Genomic DNA, 21,227 nt, shown 5'->3' with positions numbered 1-21,227 from the left:
AAGTAGCCCGCCCTGTGCTGGAACACACATTCACGCGAGCTCGCCCTGTCCCCTTCCACCTCCATCTTGCCAACGCTTCCTCTTTCCGCACGCTCAGGCGGTCTGTCCCCAGAGCTGAAGACAAGCCTCTGTCACTTGCTCTTTTTCTGGTCAGTGGTCAAAGGGCTGAAACGACTATGGACCACAGTTGATTCGGGTTTTCCAAAAAGCAGGCACCATCCCCCCCCCCCCGCCCCCCCCCGGCCGTGGTGCCTGCATCACCTGTTTCGTGCCCAGGACCCACCGCAGACTCTGCCGGGGTCCCGGCTGCACTTTACTACCACTCGCCGGACGCCCTGGCTTCTTCCAAGAGTCCGCTCGGGTCTCTGGCAGCACAGAGGCGCACGCCCTGCGGGAGGCAGTGAAATCGGAAAGCCCCGAGGGTTTCTTCTTGAACAACATAGCATTTTCTCACTCGTGACTGTCTCTGACGCGGGGAGGAAGGAAAGGACGGCGGGAGTCACGCTCTGATCCATGCATTCTTTATTCCGTGGCCGACCGCCGTGCTCTCTCCACACCACAGTACACAGACTGGCAATCGTTCGCGATCCAGCTGTACAACAATCTGAGGCTTACAGTACATTTAAGGCTTTTAAATTTGAAAAGAAAAATGAAATCAAAACCGAGGAACCCCCCCAACCCAAACCCCCAACCAAGATGAGCAATGTAGCAATTTTTAAGCACCTTCCATTTCTGATGCTTACTCGGTGCAGCTCCAGTGTCAAAACCCAAGTAACTCCTAAACTAAAAGGATTAGTTTAGTGAACTTTCCATTACATAAGTTGTTCAAAGCATCAACTTGTAATTTTTTTTTTTGTCTTGGAAATGTTATAAAATTTTTTTAATAGCAAAACATAGGAATAAAAACATATTAACAAAATGTATTCAATCATTTACATTACAAACGAGGGATCTGCAGTTTGCCTTGTAGCCCGACAAAAGGAAATTACCCATTAAGAATCTATATGCACAATGCAATTGCAAATATGTACAGTACTTTAAAAAAGTCCTACCAGGAGGGCTTCACAGAAGGAAAGTCGGCTAGGCTCTGTGTTAGACCAACCGGACCATCAAAATATTAAAACTCTGTGGACTAGTAATAAATTTATGCTTAAAAAAACCCCAGTTTCCTTTTGATTAAGAATATTCCAGTTATGTTTACAGGGTTCCAGTGGATGAACCTGTTCATGATCGTTCCAGTAAATCACCCTTGGGCTGGTTTGTTTGGGGTAAGAGATCAGCCTGTGAACGAAACTTAGCAAAGGAATGAATTCTCATCACCCGAGTTTTCCGGTTGTATTCTAATCACAGCTTCACAAATGGATCGAACCCATGAATCCAGTGGCCGGAAAAAGAGCTGCGTGTCAAATACTGAGAACACTGGTGGGGAGAGGGCTGAGTCCTGCGTTAAGGGAACCGTGACCGGTGGGGACAGTGGGGCGACAGATGTGAGCGTTCCCCACACAGCACGGGAAAACCGACCGTCGGGCACCCAGCTCCCACTCCCCCCTTCCCGCCAGGCGGGGGACGCTGGCTGCCACAAATGTTCGGTTTAGCGTGCTGTGTGAACGAGGAGAGCCGCCTCCAGATACAGAAGGCTGGGACTTCCTCAGCAATTTGATTGGAACACCGAAAGGCGGGCGCTTCCCCCGTGGCTGTCACACCATCACCGCTGCCCAGTTCAAGCACGTGCGAAACAGAGGACTCGTGTGTTCACAGTAAATGAGGTACGATCAAGGCGCCTTCTTCAGGAATTAGGCAGTTCGTGAGATATGAACTGTTTTAGTCTGTCCAGGTATTGTGCGTAAAGTTCTATGTCATTGTGTCCGGCCCCTTCCACCCAGAGGGGCTCCACGGCTCGGGGACAGCGCTCGTACATGGCCAGGCCGTGGGAGAAGTCGATGACCTCGTCCTCTGTACCGTGGATGACCAACACAGGAGAGGTGACTTTAGAGATCTTGTCAATGCTGCAAAAGAGAACGGGGCGGGGAGAAAAAGGGCTCCGTTAGTGACGCCCCGGGGAAGATACGTTGCACCTAATGTAACCGGATCAGCAATCACAGGTGAGGAAGGGTAATACCTTCCTAGTAACTCATTTTTTTTTTAAGTAAACTTTTCGGGGGTGCCCGGGTGGCTCGGCTGGGTGGGCGTCCGATTCTTGGTTTCAGCTCAGGTTGTGATCTCGCGGTAGGTGAGTCTGAGCCCCGCGCTGTGCTCTGTGCTGACAGCATGGAGCCTGCTTGGGATCCTCTCTCTCCTCTCCCTCTCTGCCCCTCCCCTGCTCTCTCTCAAAATAAATAAATAAACTAACAACAACAACAAAAAAAGCCTTCTCATTTTGCGATACTCTTGGATTTCCAGAAAAGGTGCAAAGATAACAGAGTTCCTGTGCGCCCCAGCCCGTCTCCCATAAGGCTCACACCATACATTGCCACGGCAAGATTGTCGGAACCAAGAAACCAATGTCAGCATGTCACCGTAACCTAAACTCCAGACCTTGCTTGGGTTTTTGTTAGTTTCTCCACTGATGCCCTTTTTCTATTCCAGGATCTGGTCAAGAACACCATACCGCATTTGGTCACTGTGTTTTCGTTACAGTATTTCATTAAAAACAGAACGGCTAAAAGCCTCCGGACTAACCATCCAGTAACTAATATTTCTGACATATTCATGTTTTGGAGAGAGGATTTCTTTAAAAAAATAAATAGGCCAGAACTTAGCATGTCTGCCAGAGCGTCTCTTTGGAAAGCCGAACACCTAATCCACACGGCCCAGGGTCTCTGTCTTCTTGGCGAGACGGCTTCAGAATCGATGGACAAGATCCCCACAAACCTCATTTTCTAAGTGCTGATGCCTCGCTTTCCATAAACACTGTGCTACTTAGCATCGTAAACACGATGCAGGCCTAGCTTTGAGTCCGAATGATTTCGGACGGTTGACAAGAATCAAATCTACCCTCAAAGGATGGATATTTGAGGATCTCCAAAGGAATGTGCTGCAGGGTCCGAAGACATTTCCCAAAGAGAAACTCAAGACCTTAAGCCTCGTTGGCCGGCTAGGCAGGCGACTTCGCCCACGGACAGACCCCCACTTAACCTGTGGACGCGGCAAGAGAGGCGGATCTGGCCGGGTGTCCCCCCCAGAGTCCCCCGCCCGTGACTTCTTTCTGTGTTTGGTCCCAGCCACAGCTACCGAGGAGACAAAGTGTTACCGTCTTCGGGGACCCCGCTGCCGAAAGAGTAAACGTCTTCCACGGCCAGGCGCTTTGCCCTTTCCGTACAACACCTGCCTCACTCTCCAACGAGAAAGGAGGAGACAGGAAAGCCCACCTCCCGGTAACCACGGAGGGCGCTAACCCCAGGGAGGCATCACTACCGCAGGCCTGAGCCTGTGCAGGTAACAGAGCTCTCGAGACAACTGCACACAACCTTTATGAGTGACTCGTGACGTCTCCGATGGTTTCAGGACGTGCCAGGGATTTGCCAAGACCAGGGCCATGGGTGCCAGCATGCAATCTCGCAGATCCCCAACCCGCTTTTCTCCTGTTTAATTTTTTTTTAATGTTTATTTATTTTTGAGAAAAAACAGAGCGCGAGCGGGGGAAGGGCAGAGAGAGCGAGGGAGACATAGAATCCGAAGCAGGCTCCAGGCTCCGAGCGGTCAGCACAGAGCCCGACGCGGGGCTCGAACCCACGAACCGTGATATTATGACTCGAGCCGAAGTCGGACGCTGAACCGACTGAGCCCCCCAGGCGCCCCATTTCTCCTGTTTAATTTTAACGAGACTCCTTCTTCTGAGAATCTGGGAGTCCAGTTATCTTCACTTAGAAAGATATTTACTGACAGAACAGACTTGGGGCTGTTCTGCACAATTCAGGAGAATCTCTACAGCCTGGACAGTGTCTCCAGTTAGATGTCTGAGTCTAAATGTAAAGGAAAATAAGCTACAAACCAAATAATGATCACGACTCCTTTTTTTTTTTTTAACTTGAAGCTTTCTTTTCTTTTCTTTTTTTTTTAAGTTTTCTTATTTATTTTGAGAAAGAGACAGTGCAAGCAGGAGGGAGAGAGAGCGAGAATCCCAAGCAGGTTCCATCCACACTGTCAGTGCAGAGCCCAACACAGGCCTCCAGCCCACGAACCGTGAGATCACGACCTGAGTCGAAATCAAGAGTTGGACCCTCAACCGACTGAGCCACCCCGGCGCCCTGTTTCTTTTCTTCCTTCCTCCTTCCTTCCTTCCTTCCTTCCTTCCTTCCTTCCTTCCTTCCTTTCTTTTTTTCTTTCTTTCTTTCTTTCTTTCTTTCTTTCTTTCTTTCTTTCTTTCTTTCTTTCTTTCTCTCTCTCTTCCTTCCTTCCTTTCTCTCTTTCTTTTCCTTTCTTTCTTTTTTTTCTTCCTTTCTTTTTCTTTCTTTCTTTCTCTTTCTTTCTTTCTTTTTCTTTTTCTTCCTTCCTTCTTTCTTTTTCTTTCTCTCTCTCTTTCTCTCTCCCTTCCTTCCTTCTCTTTCTTTTTTTGTAATAGAAAAAGGAAACAGGAAATACCTTTTTTTAAAGACAGAAGCACCAACAGAGCTCTAAGAGAACATCTGCATGACTGCCTGTGGTTTGGAATCCATCATATTAATTGTCCAGGGCACTTTCTGGCAGTCCCCACGCCCCTACTTTAATTCAGCCAACAGCTCACCTGGCTCAGCCTCAGTTTCCTAATCTGTAAAATGAGTCCTTTGTAACTTGACCAACTTAAGGCCGTGGCGAAGAGTTAAGTGAGGAAGGCTCGCGGTGGAATGTTCAGCCCGGTGCCTGACGGACCAGACACAGCCAGCAAGGATTAGTTGCTGGGTTCACTGTTAATTAATAAGCTGCAATTAGTTGCCATGGCTGTATTTTAAGGTATATGCTAATTTGAGTCAGGAAGCAACCTATTCATTTTGTTGCCCCGGTAACTCCTAACATCGCTTCCCACAAAACACGCCAAACATCTCCCTTTCAACAAACTGGCCTCTCATTACCAATTCGGCACAAATAAGGCCACGTCTGAGGGGCACTCGCCCCACTTAGCATTCCCAGCCACGCCGCTAGGAATCTGCAGCTGGGTCAGGCTTCCCATGAAGCTGCATCTCATTAAACCCTGGTACAAACCGCACAGAACTCAAGTTCACCCAAGGTGTTATCAGAAGGCCTCGTTCTGTAAGAGGAGACAGTCTGGGCGGATGTTTATGTAACCAAATGGTGTTCTTTCCCCTCCGGCAAGAGCAGAATGACAGCCACGAGTGGGTCGATCAACACCCTAAAACTGGGCTTTATTTCTGCCGAGGCTTCTCCTGCAAAACGGCAGTAGGAGCTGGCCAGTCCCGCCGTGACAATCCCAGACCGCTTCAGCAACGTGCGACGGGACAAGCTGAGAGGGCAAATCGTCTTTAGGAAAAGTACTTTCCTCAAGCCCAGATTTTTCTTTTTCTTTTTTTTTTTTTTAAAGATTTTTTTTTTTTTTAAGTAATCTCTGCCCAACGTGGGGCTCGAACTCACAACCCCAAGACCATGAGTCGCACGCTCCAGCTACCAAGCCAGCCGGGCGCTCCTTCTCAACTCAGATTGTAAAAAAAAAAAAAAAAAAGTGAAATTTTCCAACAGAGATATTCAAGAAGCCACCGGCTCGTGGTTTCTGCATTTGGAGCGGGGTGGTCGGCCATTCCTGCTCCTTCCATTAGCGGGACGAGGAAATAGCAAGGACGGGCAGGTGGCAAATGTGCTGCCTCCCGGAAGCCGGCCGGGGAGGACCCGGCCCAGGGCTCTCGTCCATGCGCTCGGGCAAAGGGGTGGGGGCGGAACAGCAGGACAACATGGACAGCTCGCAGGGGTCTGGGGCCGGGCTGGGTTTGCTCACTTATGTCAGGACAGCGGCCTGTCAGCCCAGCACGGAAGTCACTGGCCCGCCAGCGGCTCGCCTCACCTGTTCCCTCGCCCGTCCCGTCTGACTGAAAGAGGAAGAGATTTCAAACCCGACGGTGCTCGTGGTTTGCGTGTCAGCGTGGAGACCACGAATGGCCTCATCGTACATTTTGCATCGAGCTCTTTGCAGTCCAACCATACGTGCCTGTCTCCGTGAACGAGCGAATACTGAACGGGAGGTGTTTATAGGATACGTGGGCATGGCTCTTTTTATCTTGCATTCACAGCCGAGCCAGCTAATCCTGGACGTCAGTCCCAGCAAGGTCCTTGCACATCATCTGGGAGAGTTCTACAGATGAGCGAGGCCCAGAGGACGAAGTCTCTGGCGGACGGACGCGTCCCAGTGGCCGCCACACCCCCAACGTGCCCAGCGCAGGGTCTGAGTCCTGGGCACATTCAGGAAATATTTATCGGTGCCCACAGCTAATGGTGGAGGCTGAACTCGGGTCGTCGGACGCCCCAGCACTGGCACAGGTGCAAGCTTACCTGGGGAACGCATCGAAGCAGTACGTTTTCCTGGTATCCGGAAAAGCCACGCGCAAGCCTGACATCAGAGGCGAGTGGAGGATGACAGCGGCACACTCGTAACGCGAGGCCAGGTCCACCGTGGGGACGGTCCCGATGCTCTGGCCGTACAGGATGATGTTCTCAGGACTCACGCCGTACCTGCAGAGACCAGGGGCGCACGCCGTGAGCTCACGTACGGGGGAGGACAGAGAGGCAAACCCTTGCTTGCTTAAACTCGCGAAAGCCCCACGGCTACCGGTTTAAAATGACATCATCTGACTTACACACTTTAGCTTAAAACGAACGTGAACGTCGCAGAGACAGATGTTAGGGGCTATCTCTGTCCTAAGGGACTGGGATTCCCCCTTCTATAACGTTTCGCAAAAATGACGGACGTGACATTTTTGGGAGCGGGAGGGACGAACGAAACGAACGCGTTATAAATTCCATTTTGGTATTCACGGGCATCTCGTTTCTTATTCCTCCCTCTCTACGGTTTCTCCGATAATCGCAAACGTATTTCTGAAAGAGAAGCGAACGCACGTTTGGCAAATTATACTATTGTTATTAAGAGCCCTTCAAGTGAGGTTTTAATAAAACATGAAAGGAATTAATGTCTATCAGAGGAAGGTACAGAGAGATGATTAATTTGAAGACGGCTATATTTTCTTCAGTGTCTCCTGCAGGCTAATCTCAGCTTCTCCACCCGCCAATGGTCTCCCGAGCCACTCCTTCCCGGCGTTTCATTGGGAGAAGGGACACGGGGCACGCGGCCACACTCCCCGGTCCCCCAGAGGACTCGGCTCCAGCCGGCAGAACCGAGAAGAATCCCAAGTGCAGCCTGCGGGTCGCGGCTCTAGAGAGAAGGGTGCACCGTGCCCGTCCTGGTGGGAAGCAGGCGGACGTCCTGGCGAGGCCCCGGCCTGGCGGGAGCACGCCGCGAAGGCTGGGATGGGAGACAACGTCCAACGTCAAGGGCGAGCAAGGACGAGGACGGGGCTCCGACACACCGCTGTGCGAGTCCCGATCGGCACAGGCACCTGGGAGATACTCTGGCATCGGCCGGCGGAGCTGAAGCCCGCGACCCAACAGTCTCCCTCCTCCTGCGGCTCACGCAGAGCGCGACGCTTTCTGATAATGGCCTTCGGTGACACGGACGGTCGGGACTTCAGGCTGGCCTGCTCCCCCTCAAGCTCCCCCGAACTCCATGGGAAAACGGGGGTTCTCGAGAAGGTCTTCGGGGAGGGAATGGCCACATTTCCGCGGGTGTGCGCGGGGACGTGGTCTGTGAACAGCCGGCACCTGAGCTGCGTCGCGGGGACAGACGGGACTTGCACACGCGGGGATAAAAAGGACTTTCTCCGTGAGCAGCACCGGGAAACACAGTGCCTCGTGGGAAAGCGCGGGGCAGGCGCGGGGCAGGTGCACGGCTCAGGGTGGCTGAGGGCAGAGCCAGAGGCGGGCGGGCAGGCTAAAGGGTTAGCGCCTGTCCTGCAGACGGTGAGGGGAGGGGGAGCTGTCCAAGGGCAAGGTGATGGGGACAGAGTGAATGTTCTGGGAAGACTCACCCTTTGGGGTGTGCAGGACGGTGACAGATGTGTGCAAGGGGACAGGGAGACAGTTACGGGGCTATTCAGAATCACATGGGGGGGGTGTGGAGAAGAGTACGACAAATTTAAAAACCACAACGTAGGAGCTGCTCTGTCCTCCCACAGAAAAACACGTGCCCGAACCCGATCCGCCCTCTCTCACTAAAGCAAAGAGCCCGTGCGGCCCCAGCCCCTGGCACCTAACACCACCCAGGGCACCTGTGCCTGCAGAAGAGGGTCCCGGGATAAAGGTCTTGGGGGGTCGTGCCTGGGGTTTCACGTCATTGGGAAGGACAGGTTAGTAGAAAACGGTCAGCAGGAGGAGTTTTATGGAGAGGTTTGAGGAAGGAACTGATGGCCGCGGCATCCTGTCCCGAATCTAAGGCAGAGACCAAGGATTCTAGAACACAGAGCCCCTCGATGAGGCCCAAAGGACGGGGGTGCCAGAGAGGAACCCGTCGTAGTGTTCCAGCAGACCACCTCGCGGGGAAACGCTCTACTGAGGGAAGCCACCGCAGGGTCCTTCCACCGCAGCAGGAGCGTTTAACCGGGGGCCCAGGGACCCATGAGGGGAGCAGACATAAGGCTGGGGCCCCCTCTGCCCTGCACAATGTCATCAGATTCCAGAACTGTCTGTGACCCCTCCCCCAAGCATAGCGGCCAGGGGACACTTCACGGGATGGGGAGGTGGGGGGTCCGCAGACGCCCGGAGAGAGAAGAAGTCCCACATTTAGAGCGTGAGCCCCTCCCTCTGCTGTGGATTACAAACCAATGAGCCCTAAATCACAGAAAAAGAGAAGAGGAGGAGGAAAATGCAAACTGAAGGCAGTGAACGCAGGGCTGAGGACTCAGACCAGCAGGGCTGGAAACGGAAAGCGAGAGCCCGCAGGTCGGCGGGGCACCACAGCAGGATGCCGGCCCCGGCAGGTGCGCAGAAAGGCGGGGGTGACGCAGGGCAGCCTTCCGCCGCAACGAGTGCGTGTCAACGCCGCTTTCTATCGTCATGGCCCCACCTGTGTTTTCGGGGTCTCGTCCCGCACACGGTGCCCCCTGGACCTCGGGGCCACCCTGAACAAACACGGCAGAAATGGGCCGAGCCTCAAGGGGCACGGCCCGCTGCTGGGGAGTGGAGGACAGAACCCGTCCAACGTCAGGGAACGGGACCTCCACGGTGACCTCCCCCAAGTGCTGCACAGAGGCTGGAGCCACTTCCCCGCGAGACCCATTAGCTCCTGGCTTCGCTTCGGCCAGCATCCGACGCCCAGGATGGTCTCTGCAAGTTTCACCTGCCACATCCGGACTCACATCCCCGCTGACCACCGACGCTTCGGACCCAGAGCTTCCACTCGAAAACATCACCAGGTAAAACACAAAGCACTCGCTGTAACGGGGAAACACTGACGATTACATTAAATCAAAGTCAAGAACATCCGGTCATCAGAACTCACCGGTGAGCAAGCGAAAAGGCAAAGCCACCAAAGGGGAAAAGCCCCTTGCCTCAGCACGTGACCACCAGAGGGCTCGTACCCGGGATGTATAGAGAATTACTACAGGGCGGCGAGCAAAAGACAACCCAACAAAAAAAATACAGCATTTTCTACAATAAAAGAAGAAATCTAAACGGCAGGGAGGGACAGACTCTTGACTTCGCCTCTGGTTACGATCTAACGTTTCGTGGGTTCGAGCCCTGCGTCCGGCTCTGTGCTGACAGCGTGGGGCCTGCTTGGGATCCCCTCTCTCTCCCTCTCTCTGCCTCTCCCCTGCTCGTGCTCTGTCTCTCCCTCTCAAGATAAATGAATAAACGTGAAAAAAATTCAAAACCAGCATGTGATACCGACCAAACGTACAGGTGCACAGAACCACTTTGGAGACGCTGGCGATACTCGCTAAGAGATGTACTGACACGCACCTGCGACCTGGTAACTACTCCCCGGCACACGGGCCACGGCCAGACGTGCGCAAGTGCGCCAAGAAACACACACGAGACGGTGTGCGGGCATGTGTCTGCACGGCTGGAGACAACCCTGAGCGTCAGCAGCTGGGTCGGTGCAGAAACCGGGGTGCGGCCACGCCAGAGTGCACATCACGCCTGTGCACCCAAGGACACACTGGTAAGGAAAAGGGGGCAGACACAGAGCACGCGCTACGTGGCACCACTTACAGAGACGCCCTCCCGCCCAGATTCAGCTCCACTGGTGGGGGATACGTAACAGGGCAGAAAGCTCATAAGGCAAAGCAGGGACCAGAAGCCTTACGAGTGAGGGCAGTGGCTGCGGACGGGGAAGGGAGGCGCTCAGACTGGGAAGAGACGTGCCTGAAGTTGCCCGTGACCCTCGTGGGATGCGGCTTACAGGATACGTCTGGTCACTGTGCACCTTCTACCGTCCACGAGCCTGGACGCTTACGTGTTAGGGACATTTCTATCTGGCTGCTACATTTTGCAACCAAAACTATGATTTAAAAGTTCACCAGATAGTTCTGATATGGAGACAGCCCCCCTCCCCGAAAAACCGTTACGACTCATGGTAGATTTTGCGCTAAAAATAAAGCCCATGAGGAAACGCGAGACCGTTAAAAATTACGTCTCGTAAAGACTTAGTGTGGGGAGAAATCAAGCTACCGTGTTCAGAAAAAAGCACCCTACAGACACGAGGTCACAATTATGTTCCGTAGAACAAAAACAATAAATGGAAAAGGGACTTGAAATCAACATATTAAAGAAGGCATGATGCTAATCTTCAGGTAGTCAGAACTTCCATTTCTCTCTTTCTTTTTTTAAAGTGATCTCTATGGGGGCGCCTGGGTGGCTCAGTCGGTTGAGCGTCCGACTTCAGCTCAGGTCACGATCTCACGGTCTGTGAGTTCGAGCCCCGCATCGGGCTCTAGGCTGACAGCTCAGAGCCTGGAGCCTGCTTCGGATTCTGTGTCTCCCTCTCTCTCTGCCCCTCCCCCGTTCATGCTCTGTCTCTCTCAAAAATAAATAAATGTTAAAAAAAAAAATTTTTTTTAATTTAAAATAAAAAAATAAAGTGATCTCTATGCCCAGTGTGGGGCTTGAGGGCGTGAACTCACAACCCTGAGATCGAGAGTCGCGTGCTCTACCGACTGAGCCAGCTGGGTGCCCCTCTCTTCTTGTTTCCTTTCGTTATTAGGTACTGACTTGTTTAAGAAAATGAATGACAGAAGCAATGCTGTGAGGTCTTTCTGCAAGGACTCGGGGAGCACTGTGTCCAACGCCGATGCTCCTGTGCGGGAAGGGCTTTGCCAACCGTGAAGCGCTGGGCCAACGCTCTGATTTGTGTCACGTTCAGGACTTTCCCACCGCTTTGTCCGGTCTTTCCTATACCGCCTGATGACAAAGGATGAGCTGGAGAACGGGTGGGGCAGGGGGGCAAGTAATTCTTTGAAGGGATCAAAGATATTCGGAGGGACTCATAAGGGGCCTTGGCGCCCACGCTCCCCTGTGCCGATGAGGCTACTGAAGTGTGTGTTTTTCACCGTACCACCGGGGTTTTGTTTTTGGTGGGAAAAAAGGTACAAATGGATAACCTCTATACTACCAATGGTTCCAAACTGAGACGCATCTGAATTTTTTGCGAATTTTTTTTATGTTTATTTCTTTTTGAGAGAGAGAGAGAGTGAGCAGGGGTAGGGGCAGAGAGAGAGAAGGAGACACAGAATCTGAAGCAGGCTCCAGGCTCTGAGCTGTCAGCACAGAGCCCAACATGGGATGCGAATTCACAAACTGTGAGATCATGACCTGAGCTGAAGTCGGCCACTTAACTGACTGAGCCACCCAGGCGCCCCTGATTTTCTTGAGAATTTAACAAAAAAAAAAATGTAAATCCCCTTCCTTAGAAATTTTCCATACTCAGAAATTCCAATGGGCTGTGGATTCCTCAGACTAAATGCTCACTGATACTAAGTACCAAGGGTCAGCCCAGATCCTAAATCCCTTTCAGCTCTCGAATTAAATAAAAAGACAGAGGGAAAACAGAGCCAGTAAATGCAATCCGCTTACAAAGCCTGTGTGAGATATGGGACATTTTAAGTTCATAACTTGAAAAAGAAAACACGGCAGGATCGAGTGAAAAGCATTCAAAAACATCAATAATCACCAAGTCCTAAACCTTCACCGCAAAGTAAACCAGAAGTCACGCCCTGCCGGCCGGGGACCAGGCGGCAGGCGGAAACAGCACATGCAAAACAGAAGAAACGTCCGTCCACCGGCTTCACTTGCAAAACATGAGACGTGCTGCCTTTCAGCGAGCACCCCTCCTCCACAGGCAGGTGTGGGGACAGGAGTGCGATCTCCGGGCCCCCCCACGCCGGGAGGTCTTTCACGAGGAGACCTCCCACCCCCTGCTGCCCGGGAACAGACACAGACACAGACACAGGCGCTGGGTGGGGGACTCCCAAGTGGAGGCCGGGGAGGCCAGGCGTCTGCACCGGACACGGTCCTCCCCCACCTGCTGGGCTGTGCTCCCGAGCATTTTGGAAGGTGCCTGTCTGCACACCAGGCCCACCTGCCACCCCGGGCGGGGGCGGGGGGGGGGCGTGGGGATCCACAGCCTCTGGGGACTCAGGAGCCTCGGCCCCACCCAGACAGAACTGGTCTCTGAATCTAAGACCGGGCCAGCCTCCCCGGTGCCTCCGCCTCCAGGCCGCAGTCCCGATGCCCACCGCCACTCCCCAGCCCGTCCTGACCCGGGGGGCCCCTGAGCGGAACCTCTGCTCCCACAACGCCCTGCAGGCTGCTATCCGAGGACGCTATCCATTCCGTGTCTCCTTGGCAGTCTGCGCTACCAAGGACGTCCTTCTTGGAATCCACTCCTGGGCCTCGGGGACACGGAGGTTCCTCCCCCAGCCCCACCACAAACCAGCCCGGTCCCCTTCCCTCGTGTCCCCTGCTGTGGTCTGCCTACACTCCTACATCTTCTCTTGGGATGACTTCACTGACCCCCGTGACTTTGACAACCAGTTCTCACTTGCAGCCCCGGTCTTTCTCCTGAGTCCCCGGGAGCAGGAGGTCCCCGGCCCCAGGGAGCGGAATTGTCACATGACCTTGCAAGGGGTCCTCCTCGGCCTCCTTGGATCCAGGAGGAACTCAACAGCGCAGTGACTTGTCCGAGGCCCTACAGCCAGTGACCGGCGGGGCTCTGAACGCATGGGTTGTCGGTTACGCGTAATTTCAAACTCAACGTGTCCGTAGCCACACTCATCACTTTCTGTCCTTGAAACCTTGTCAGTGGCTCGGTCATCAGGTCATATTCCCCTTTGTTGCCAGTCCAGGATCCCAAGTCAGGATGAAGGCAGAGGCGAGTACGTTATGAAGAGTAGTGGGTCGTGAAGTCACGCACTCAGCTAAAGGTCTGAACCCGGTTCTGACACTGACCTGGTTACACGGCGATTAATCCGCGGATTTGCTGCTATGCCTGGAAAATACTGCCTATTTTTTTTTTAACGGGTTCAAAAAATAGTTTCTGAGCACCTCCTTTGGTCTGGGGATAGAAAAATGGATATGAGTGGTCTCGAGGAGTGTGCAGCCTGCTGGTGAGTCACAGATGCACACACAAGTATGGGGGGGCCAAGTGGATGAGGTGTAGACGTAAGACGAGTAGTTAGGACTCGGGACATCATAGTCGATGAGGCAAGAAATTCAAGATCGGCCCAGGTGACAGCTAGGAGGGCCAAGGGCCTCTTGAGCTCTTGGTCAACCGCGTGCCCCTCTGCATGTCAAACTGAGACACATTTTTCTCGACTCCCCCCCGGGCGTCCTCATAAAATCTGTGGCCCTGAGTCAAAGACATAAGCTGGTATTTCCTGCACACTGATCTCCAGGGAGAGGCGAGAGGAAATGCACTCGTGACAGGACAGCCTCACGCTGGAGCACCACCATTCCTTGATGGGGGAGTCTGGGACAGACCCGGGGGTCCCACGACCCCCAGCAGGTCACTGAAATCTGAGCCCGGCCGGTGGATACACCGAACAGCTCAGAGTTACGTTTGTACAAAGACTGGAAGGCGGCCAGGAGGCCCTGATATTCGTGATGAACCCCAGGACCGTCAAGGAACCATCAAGAGGGCTTAGTGTCACCCCATCTTAAGTATGAGCACCACACCCAACTAAGCTTTCCATCTCTGAGCACCCCTCCTGATTCTCCTGTTCTCCCACGCCCCCACTAATCCCTCTTTGACCCCATCGTTCTCCTGAGGCCGGAATTCTGATCCCCTGGGTCCCCTACCAACCACAGCTCACCTTCTTCGATCCCCAGGGTTACAAACCCCAGAATCCTCGGACTTCTTCACCATTCTACAGTCATCAAGCCCCAGCCCCGGCTTCAGCACAGACAGGTGAAGGGCAACGACCAGGAGGGGGAGAAGAACACGCCCACGGAGGAGAAGACGTGACATGGGGAGAAGTGGGCACCTGCTCACCGGCCAAGCCCCGGAACGCGGATGGGGCGGAGCGGAGGGCGCTCTGACAGCCGGGAAAGTCCACCGCGTGTGCTTGCTGAGATCGGACACCGCGCTGTCACGCGGGGACCCTGCGGTCAGGACGAGAGACAGCTCCCCGGGCTTCCCCACCTCCACAGGTATGAGGAGGGCAGGACATGGGCGCGAGCGACAGGTGCTGGCTGAGCGTCCGTTCGCTGGGGCGTGCGCCTCCCTGGCCTCCCCGGAGCCACGTCTGCTGTTGCCTCCTTCCTTCCGCTCCTCCTCGCGTCCCACCCTTGAGCGCTGCCTCCCTCAGAGCTCCCTCTCCTGGAGCCTCTTCTCTTCGCGTCTGTCCCTGTGGACCCCGTGAGGCGCCACAGCCTTGCACGGCACCCGACACGTGGTCACCGCACACGAGCGTCCATTAACGGAGAGACGCGCGGCCGCGGTTCCTGACGCGTTGATGCACTCCCGACATCTCGGCTCAGCCCTGCCCCTCCCCCTTCCGTGGCACTTCCCCCTGAACTTCACACTCCCACATGGACTCCGTGTAGCCCCTCCCCCAGTCTTTCCCTCGCTCATCATCAGAGCCTTGACCGCACGCACTGGAGAAGGACTATGCACGTCTCTCTCTGGTCTCCCCTCTGCCTCTCGCACACCGTCAGCCGCTGAGTCCCACCGTGTCTGCGTGGAGACGCTTTCCCGACCCCACTCCTGCTCTGTGGTTGCATCCTGCGGTCGATCTAACAGGACCTGCCTGTCCATTCAGCGCGTGAGCGAGCGGGGACATCAGCACAGGCACCCTGCCGTGGGTCTGCTACTCAGAGGTCTTTCTGGAAGGCTCGCCATCATCGCCTCTGCCCTCCCGCGCGAGGCTCACGCTGTCCAGAGGGCCCCTGACCACTCAAACCACCCACCCGGTCTGCCCCATCTTTCTGGTTTGCGCGTCTCCTTCTAGGGCCGGTGAAGGGGCAGGTGTCCTAGTTCCTGACTGCTGACCTGGTTTCCATCCACGGCCTTACTCGGACTCGTGCTAACTGCACACACTTGCACATCACGGAGCCTGGGAATCCCCAGGCCGGGCCCCCCCTCCATTTCTGCCCTCGCCTCTCCCCTCTCAGACCCGCCCTCGCCCCGATGCAGCACATGAGCCACCACACCACGACTTCCACTCCACCCCTCCCCCATCCATCCCCCTACCACAGACCCCCTCCTTTAAAAGAGAGACAGAGAGGGGGGCCTGGGTGGCTCAGTCGGTTGAGCGTCCCACTTCGGCTCAGGTCATGATCTCTTGCGGTTCATGAGTTCGAGCCCCGCGTCAGGCTCTGTGCTGACGGCTCGGAGCCTGGAGCCTGCTTCTGATTCTGTGTCTCCTCCTCTCTCTGCCCCTCCCCTGCTCATGCTCTGTCTCGCTCTGTCTCTCAATAATAAATAAACTTTAAAATAAATAGATTAATTAACTAACTAACTAAATAAAAGAGAGACAGAGCAGGGCACCTGGCCGGCTCAGTCGGTGGGGCATGCGACTCTTGATCTCAGGGTTGTGAGCTCAAGCCCTACGTTGGGTGCAGAGAGGACTTAAAAATAAAATCTTAAAAAAACACCCAACAATCATGAAAGAGAGACAGAGAGACAAGAAGAAACCTGTATTATGTTCCTTTGCTAATCACACCCCTTCAGCAAATCACTAGCCTTAGGGTAAAACACGTCTTCAGATTAACCTCTATAATCTGGCCCCACCTTACCACACCAACCTTTTATTTTCTCTCCAAACGAACCTTCTCCGGCAGTCAGACTCCTCCCTGTCTCATAAACACCTTCTGCCTGGAACATGCTCATGCCTTCCCTCCAACAAGAAAACTCGGGGTCCCTCGGGTCCACTCTGGTCCCACCTCCTTCACACACGTCTCCCAAACACAGGTCTGCGTGGGGTCTTTTCCTTCCTGAGCCACTCACCGAGCGCACACCAGCACGATGGTGTGAGTGATCGACTGCTCTGTGGCAGGTCCCACACCGGCAATGAGACTTGAAGTCCCACAAGGGAAGGGAAACGATACCCACACTCAGGGCGGGGGGGGGGGGGGGGGGGGGGGGGGAGATCGTATCCTGGAGGCGTTTCTTCCCGGGAAGGGAACGTGGTTCTAGCCAAAGACCGTTTTCAGACAAATCACAAGTCAATTCCATACGTGGTTATCATGCCAATGGATAGATCACGCCCTCAAAGTTCAGCATCTTCTTGGGGATCTGGGTACGAGCTTCTGGAGTCTCCTGCCTGCAAACTAGCAAAGAGGCGTCCATCCGTCAAGGCTGAGAGTAAGCATCGTTTCCTAGGCGTTAGGTAAGAGTTACTTCGGACACGACCCAGGGAACTCAAGCCCCCCGCGTTTTGCCAGGGGCGAGCCTCGGCCCCAAATGACGGCACCCTGAAGCAGGCAACGCCATGTGCACAGCAGCCCCCCAGGAACCTACAAGGCTCCCCCCTCCGACCTCCGCAGATGTCTACCACCTTCCCTGCATCACGAGCGACGCCGGGTTTGGGGTGCCCGCTTCTCTGCTCCCGTCGGCCCCCAGGAGCCCCCGCACCCAGGGTCGGCCGGGCAGGTTGTCCTGTGGGAACCATCACTCCGCCGAGAACATAAAGGCCGTTTGTTTTCGTTCTAACGTGGGGCTTTCTCATCCGTCTACAAACACGGACAAGCCGAGCCTCCCCACGACACCTGCGTCCTGTTTAAGTTAAGGGACCTTCACTTCGCCCTGTGTCAAGAGCGTGTCCACTTATCTCCTCAAGAAGCATGCTTGGCACGGTGCCACTGACTTTGAAGTCAGTCTTTTAAATATTTCAGAGCCAGGATTCCTGGTGGAAATACCTTCGGACATAGGACAAAGCTAAATACACAAGGTAACATGAATGTGAACGGAAGGCGAGGTCGGGGATGCTGAGAAACCCTAACAAACTTCAGGGCAAAGCCTCGGAGTAAAAGGAGTGTCCGGGGAAAGCGAGTGCATCACCAGGACCCGCCGAAAACCACCGCCGCTCACGGCACCCTCCGTCCGTCCACATGCACGGAAACGGTAAGCCCGTCTCTCACGCTCTGTGGCCAAAGCTGAACCACAGGCCTCATCGTTTAATTGTCATAAAGATGAAAAAAGCACGATCACCTGAAACACGTTTCTTTTCTTCTTTAAAAGTACAGTGTCGGTTTAGACTTTTTCTTTAACGTTCACACGATGTTTCGCGAACACATTCGTACGTTCACTCCAGCGGTGAAAAGCAAGGAAACGCGTTTTAAAGTGGCTGCTGCGTTAACGCTGCTTGAAAAAATTAGTAAGTTTAGAGGTCAGTGAGGTCAGCTGTGTATCTGTTTCTTTTCATCCGATCAAGGGAATTTGGTGAAAAGGGACATTGATACACGAGATAATTACAGCCTCTGGAAGTGTTGATAATTGGGGCATGCTCACTCAGGGTATTCTCCCAACACTGGCTGCAAAATAAAATGTGCCAAACGCAACATTAGAAGCAGCCTCATTCACTGGACGGCACAGTGATCTGGGGGTGAACCACTGCTCCCCGGTTATGAGTCTTTGGGGAAATAAAGAACAACACACAGGGCAGCTGGGGGGCTCAGTCGGTTGAGTGTCCGACTTCAGCTCCGGTCATGACCTCACGGCTCATGGGTTCGAGCCCCACATCAGGCTGTGTGCTGACAGCTCAGAGCCTAGAGCCTGTAAGGTGCACCCACATGGGGGTACGACATTTCCTTCCAGGGGGCGGTGCAGGAAAGGGCGTCAGGCCTAAGCCCACGTTCGGAACAACTTTGTCCTTGACTCTGGGTCAAAGCAAAAATAAGTTAAGACCCGGAGCACCAGGGCGGCTCAGTTGCTTGAGGGTCCGACACTCAGTTTTGGCTCAGGTCACGATCGGTTCGTGAGATCGAGCCCCACATGGGGCTCTGCACTGACAGTGTGGATTCTCGCCCTCTGCCCCTCTGTGTGCACGCGCTCTCTCTCTCTCTCTCTCTCTCTCTCTCAAAATAAATAAAACTACACTTAAATAAGTAAATAATAAGCCTAGCATGACTTCATTTTAATTTTTAAAAAAAATCATTTTTCAGAGGAAAAGGTAGAGTCCTAAAGAACGCAAAATGAACTTTTTTAGATGTGCTACAATGAAAATGGAATAATTTGCTTGGACGTGTTTGAGTATAATTGTGCATGAAACTGCTCTCATAATAACAGACTCTTCTGGTGCTCTCTGACCACCTGATGTGCTGGAAAAGGCCAGGAGAGGCTGTCCCCGCCACCCCCCGCCCCTCCACCGCTGCACAAGTACCCGTGAAATGGTTGGACTCCCACCTACCCTACTTTTCCGAGAGGATTACAGAGCGGGCTTATGTAAAACATCCTGCACAGGCATCTGACCAAAAAAGCCATTTAATAAACAGCACTCCCGTCCCACCAAATACAGAGACGGACACTCGGCCACGTACAGCCTGACAGGTTCCGCGTTCCCTGCCCAAGAAGCACAGCCAAGGGGGACGTGCGCGTCTCGTGAAATCCCCGCGGTGGGGAGAAACCTAAAACCTCTCCTTCCATTATCTACCGGTCGCCAAGGCTGAATGTGGTTTCTTAAAACGAGACTCTCCAGAATCCAAGTCCCGATTATTCAACGTCACTGCAGGGGGAGGTGTAAGGCGAGCGCTCACACTGGCTGCGGTCCACACACTGGATCCAGTCGGTGAGTCCGCCCTGCCCGACACGGGCTGTGAGCGCCGGATCTGGGGTGCTGTACCCCACAGGCTGGTGTCCACCAGGTATAGCCGGACGGTCACATCCCGGGGCCGGGGCGTTCCCGACCCGCTGTGTCTTTTCAGGGTGCCCCCCCCCACCACCTCCCCGCTCTGCGGCTGGCGGTGTGAACCCACGCTCAGGGTCACTCCCGCAGGGACGGGCAGAGCTCGAACCGGATGGTCAATCGGCGTCCTCCTGGACATCCGTGCCCTCTCTTGGGTCACCTGCGTCACCACACAGAAAGGCCCTCCTTAATCACAGGGACGAAAGCAAAGCTGAGGGAGGGGCCGGTGAGCGGTTCCAGCCGGCGCCCAGTCCTGGGTGTCCCGGAGGTTTGACCTGGGTAGACCTGGGGTTCGTTCCTGTCTCTGGACGCTGGGCTCAAACCAGACTTTCGTGAGCAGCTCAGTACAAGGTCATGGCCACGTGAAGGTATGGGGGTGAGCACGTGCACAGCAGGCTAGGGGGAAGAACGGACTTGAAATCCTGGCCCTGCCCTGCACCAACTGCCCGACCTCTCTGTGCCCCCCTTCCTCAGTCCCCCTCCCAGGTCTGAGCCAGGAATTAAACGAGGTGATGAGAGAAACCCCACAGAGGTTCCTCCCTGCCCTCTCCAGGCGGCTCTCCAGTTTCCTCGGCCAGACATGGCTGGAGCGGGGATCTAACGTGGCCCCTGCACCTGCTGTGATCGCTCGGCCGCCTCCGCCTAGGTACCCCCGACTCACACTGGGGATGCCCTTCAAGGGCACTTTGCGTCCACTCAAAACGTGGGTCTGTAGAGGCGCCTGGGTGGCTCAGTCGGTTGAGCGTCCGACTTCAGCTCAGGTCATGATCTCGCAGTTCGTGAGTTCGAGCCCCGGGTCTGGCTCTGTGCTGACAGCTCGGAGCCTGGAGCCTGCCTCAGATTCTGTGTCTCCCTCTCTCTCTGCCCCTCCCCTGCTCATGCTCCGCCTCTCTCTCAAAAGTAAATAAACATTAAAAAAAAAAAAAAAACTAAAAAAAACAACAACAAAAAACGCGGGTCTGTTAAGTCAACACTGCTGGGGCAGACCCAGTGAGGAAGCCCCCTGTCCCTCCTCGATGGCATCTCTGCTTCCTCTCTCTCGGGTCTAACCCCGTCTTGTGTCCTTCCTCTTTGTGTCCCTACTCTTCTTCCAGAACCTTCCACCTGCCCCTTCATCCCTCTTAAGAACACAGAAAGCTCATAGCGTCAATTATGGAAATATCGCAAGCCACAGGACAGGGATGGAAAGGCCCCCGGAGATGGTACAGATGGATCGCTTTATTTTACAGATCATGGGACTAAAGCTTTGAGTGGTTACCGACTTAACCCCCAGTTGTAATTATCAAGGCAGCGGCCACCTTACGGCTCCGGAACATGGGCGCAGGTGAAGGAAGGAGGAGGATGCCCGGGAACTGCACCCAGGCTGGCAGAATCATCCCTTCGTGGGTGTGGCATGGGTTCGGAGGGGGCAGGCCCGTGTGACGGGTCAGTCTGCTCCGTGTCTGCCAACCTGTTCAGGGATCGCCTTCCCCCGCCCATGTGTGACGGGGCGCCTGCCCGACGGGGCTGGGACACGGCCGCCCCGCGGTGTTAGTTACCACCCCCTTCAGCGCAGAGGTAATGCGGGCTGGAATCAGGACGTCCACAGCACTGACCTGGGCGTTTCAGTTGCAGCGAGTGGCGCTTTGTCTCATGTTATTTTAAGTTTATTTATTTTGAGATAGAGAGAGAGACAGCATGAGTGGGGAAGAGGCGGAGAGAGGGAGAGAGGGAGACAGAGAATCCCAAGCAGGCTCTGTGCTGTCAGCACAGAGACACACGTGGGGCTTGAACTCACAGTGAGATCATGAGCTGAGCTGATACCAAGGGTCGAGTGCCTAACCGACGGGGCCACCCAGACGGCCCAGCAAATGG

General features: G+C 54.4%; 1 protein-coding gene across 1 annotated transcript in view; it reads right to left on the bottom strand.

Annotated features, from left to right (window-relative positions):
• Positions 1-505: 505 nt before the first annotated feature.
• Positions 506-21,227, bottom strand: part of ABHD17C (abhydrolase domain containing 17C, depalmitoylase) — a 48,936-nt gene continuing 28,214 nt past the window's right edge. The window contains exons 2-3 of the mRNA XM_058736368.1: positions 6,475-6,654; positions 506-2,006 (exon numbers count right to left, since the gene is read on the bottom strand). Of these exons, the coding sequence (XP_058592351.1) occupies positions 1,787-2,006; positions 6,475-6,654 (400 nt within the window). The 3' untranslated portion in view covers positions 506-1,786. The remainder of the gene's footprint in view (positions 2,007-6,474; positions 6,655-21,227) is intronic.

Source organism: Neofelis nebulosa, chromosome 7 (assembly GCF_028018385.1).
Source record: "Neofelis nebulosa isolate mNeoNeb1 chromosome 7, mNeoNeb1.pri, whole genome shotgun sequence".
Taxonomy (NCBI): Eukaryota; Metazoa; Chordata; class Mammalia; order Carnivora; family Felidae; genus Neofelis; species Neofelis nebulosa.
Note: the sequence above shows the minus strand (reverse complement) of the source record. Positions and strands in the feature narration are given on the sequence as shown.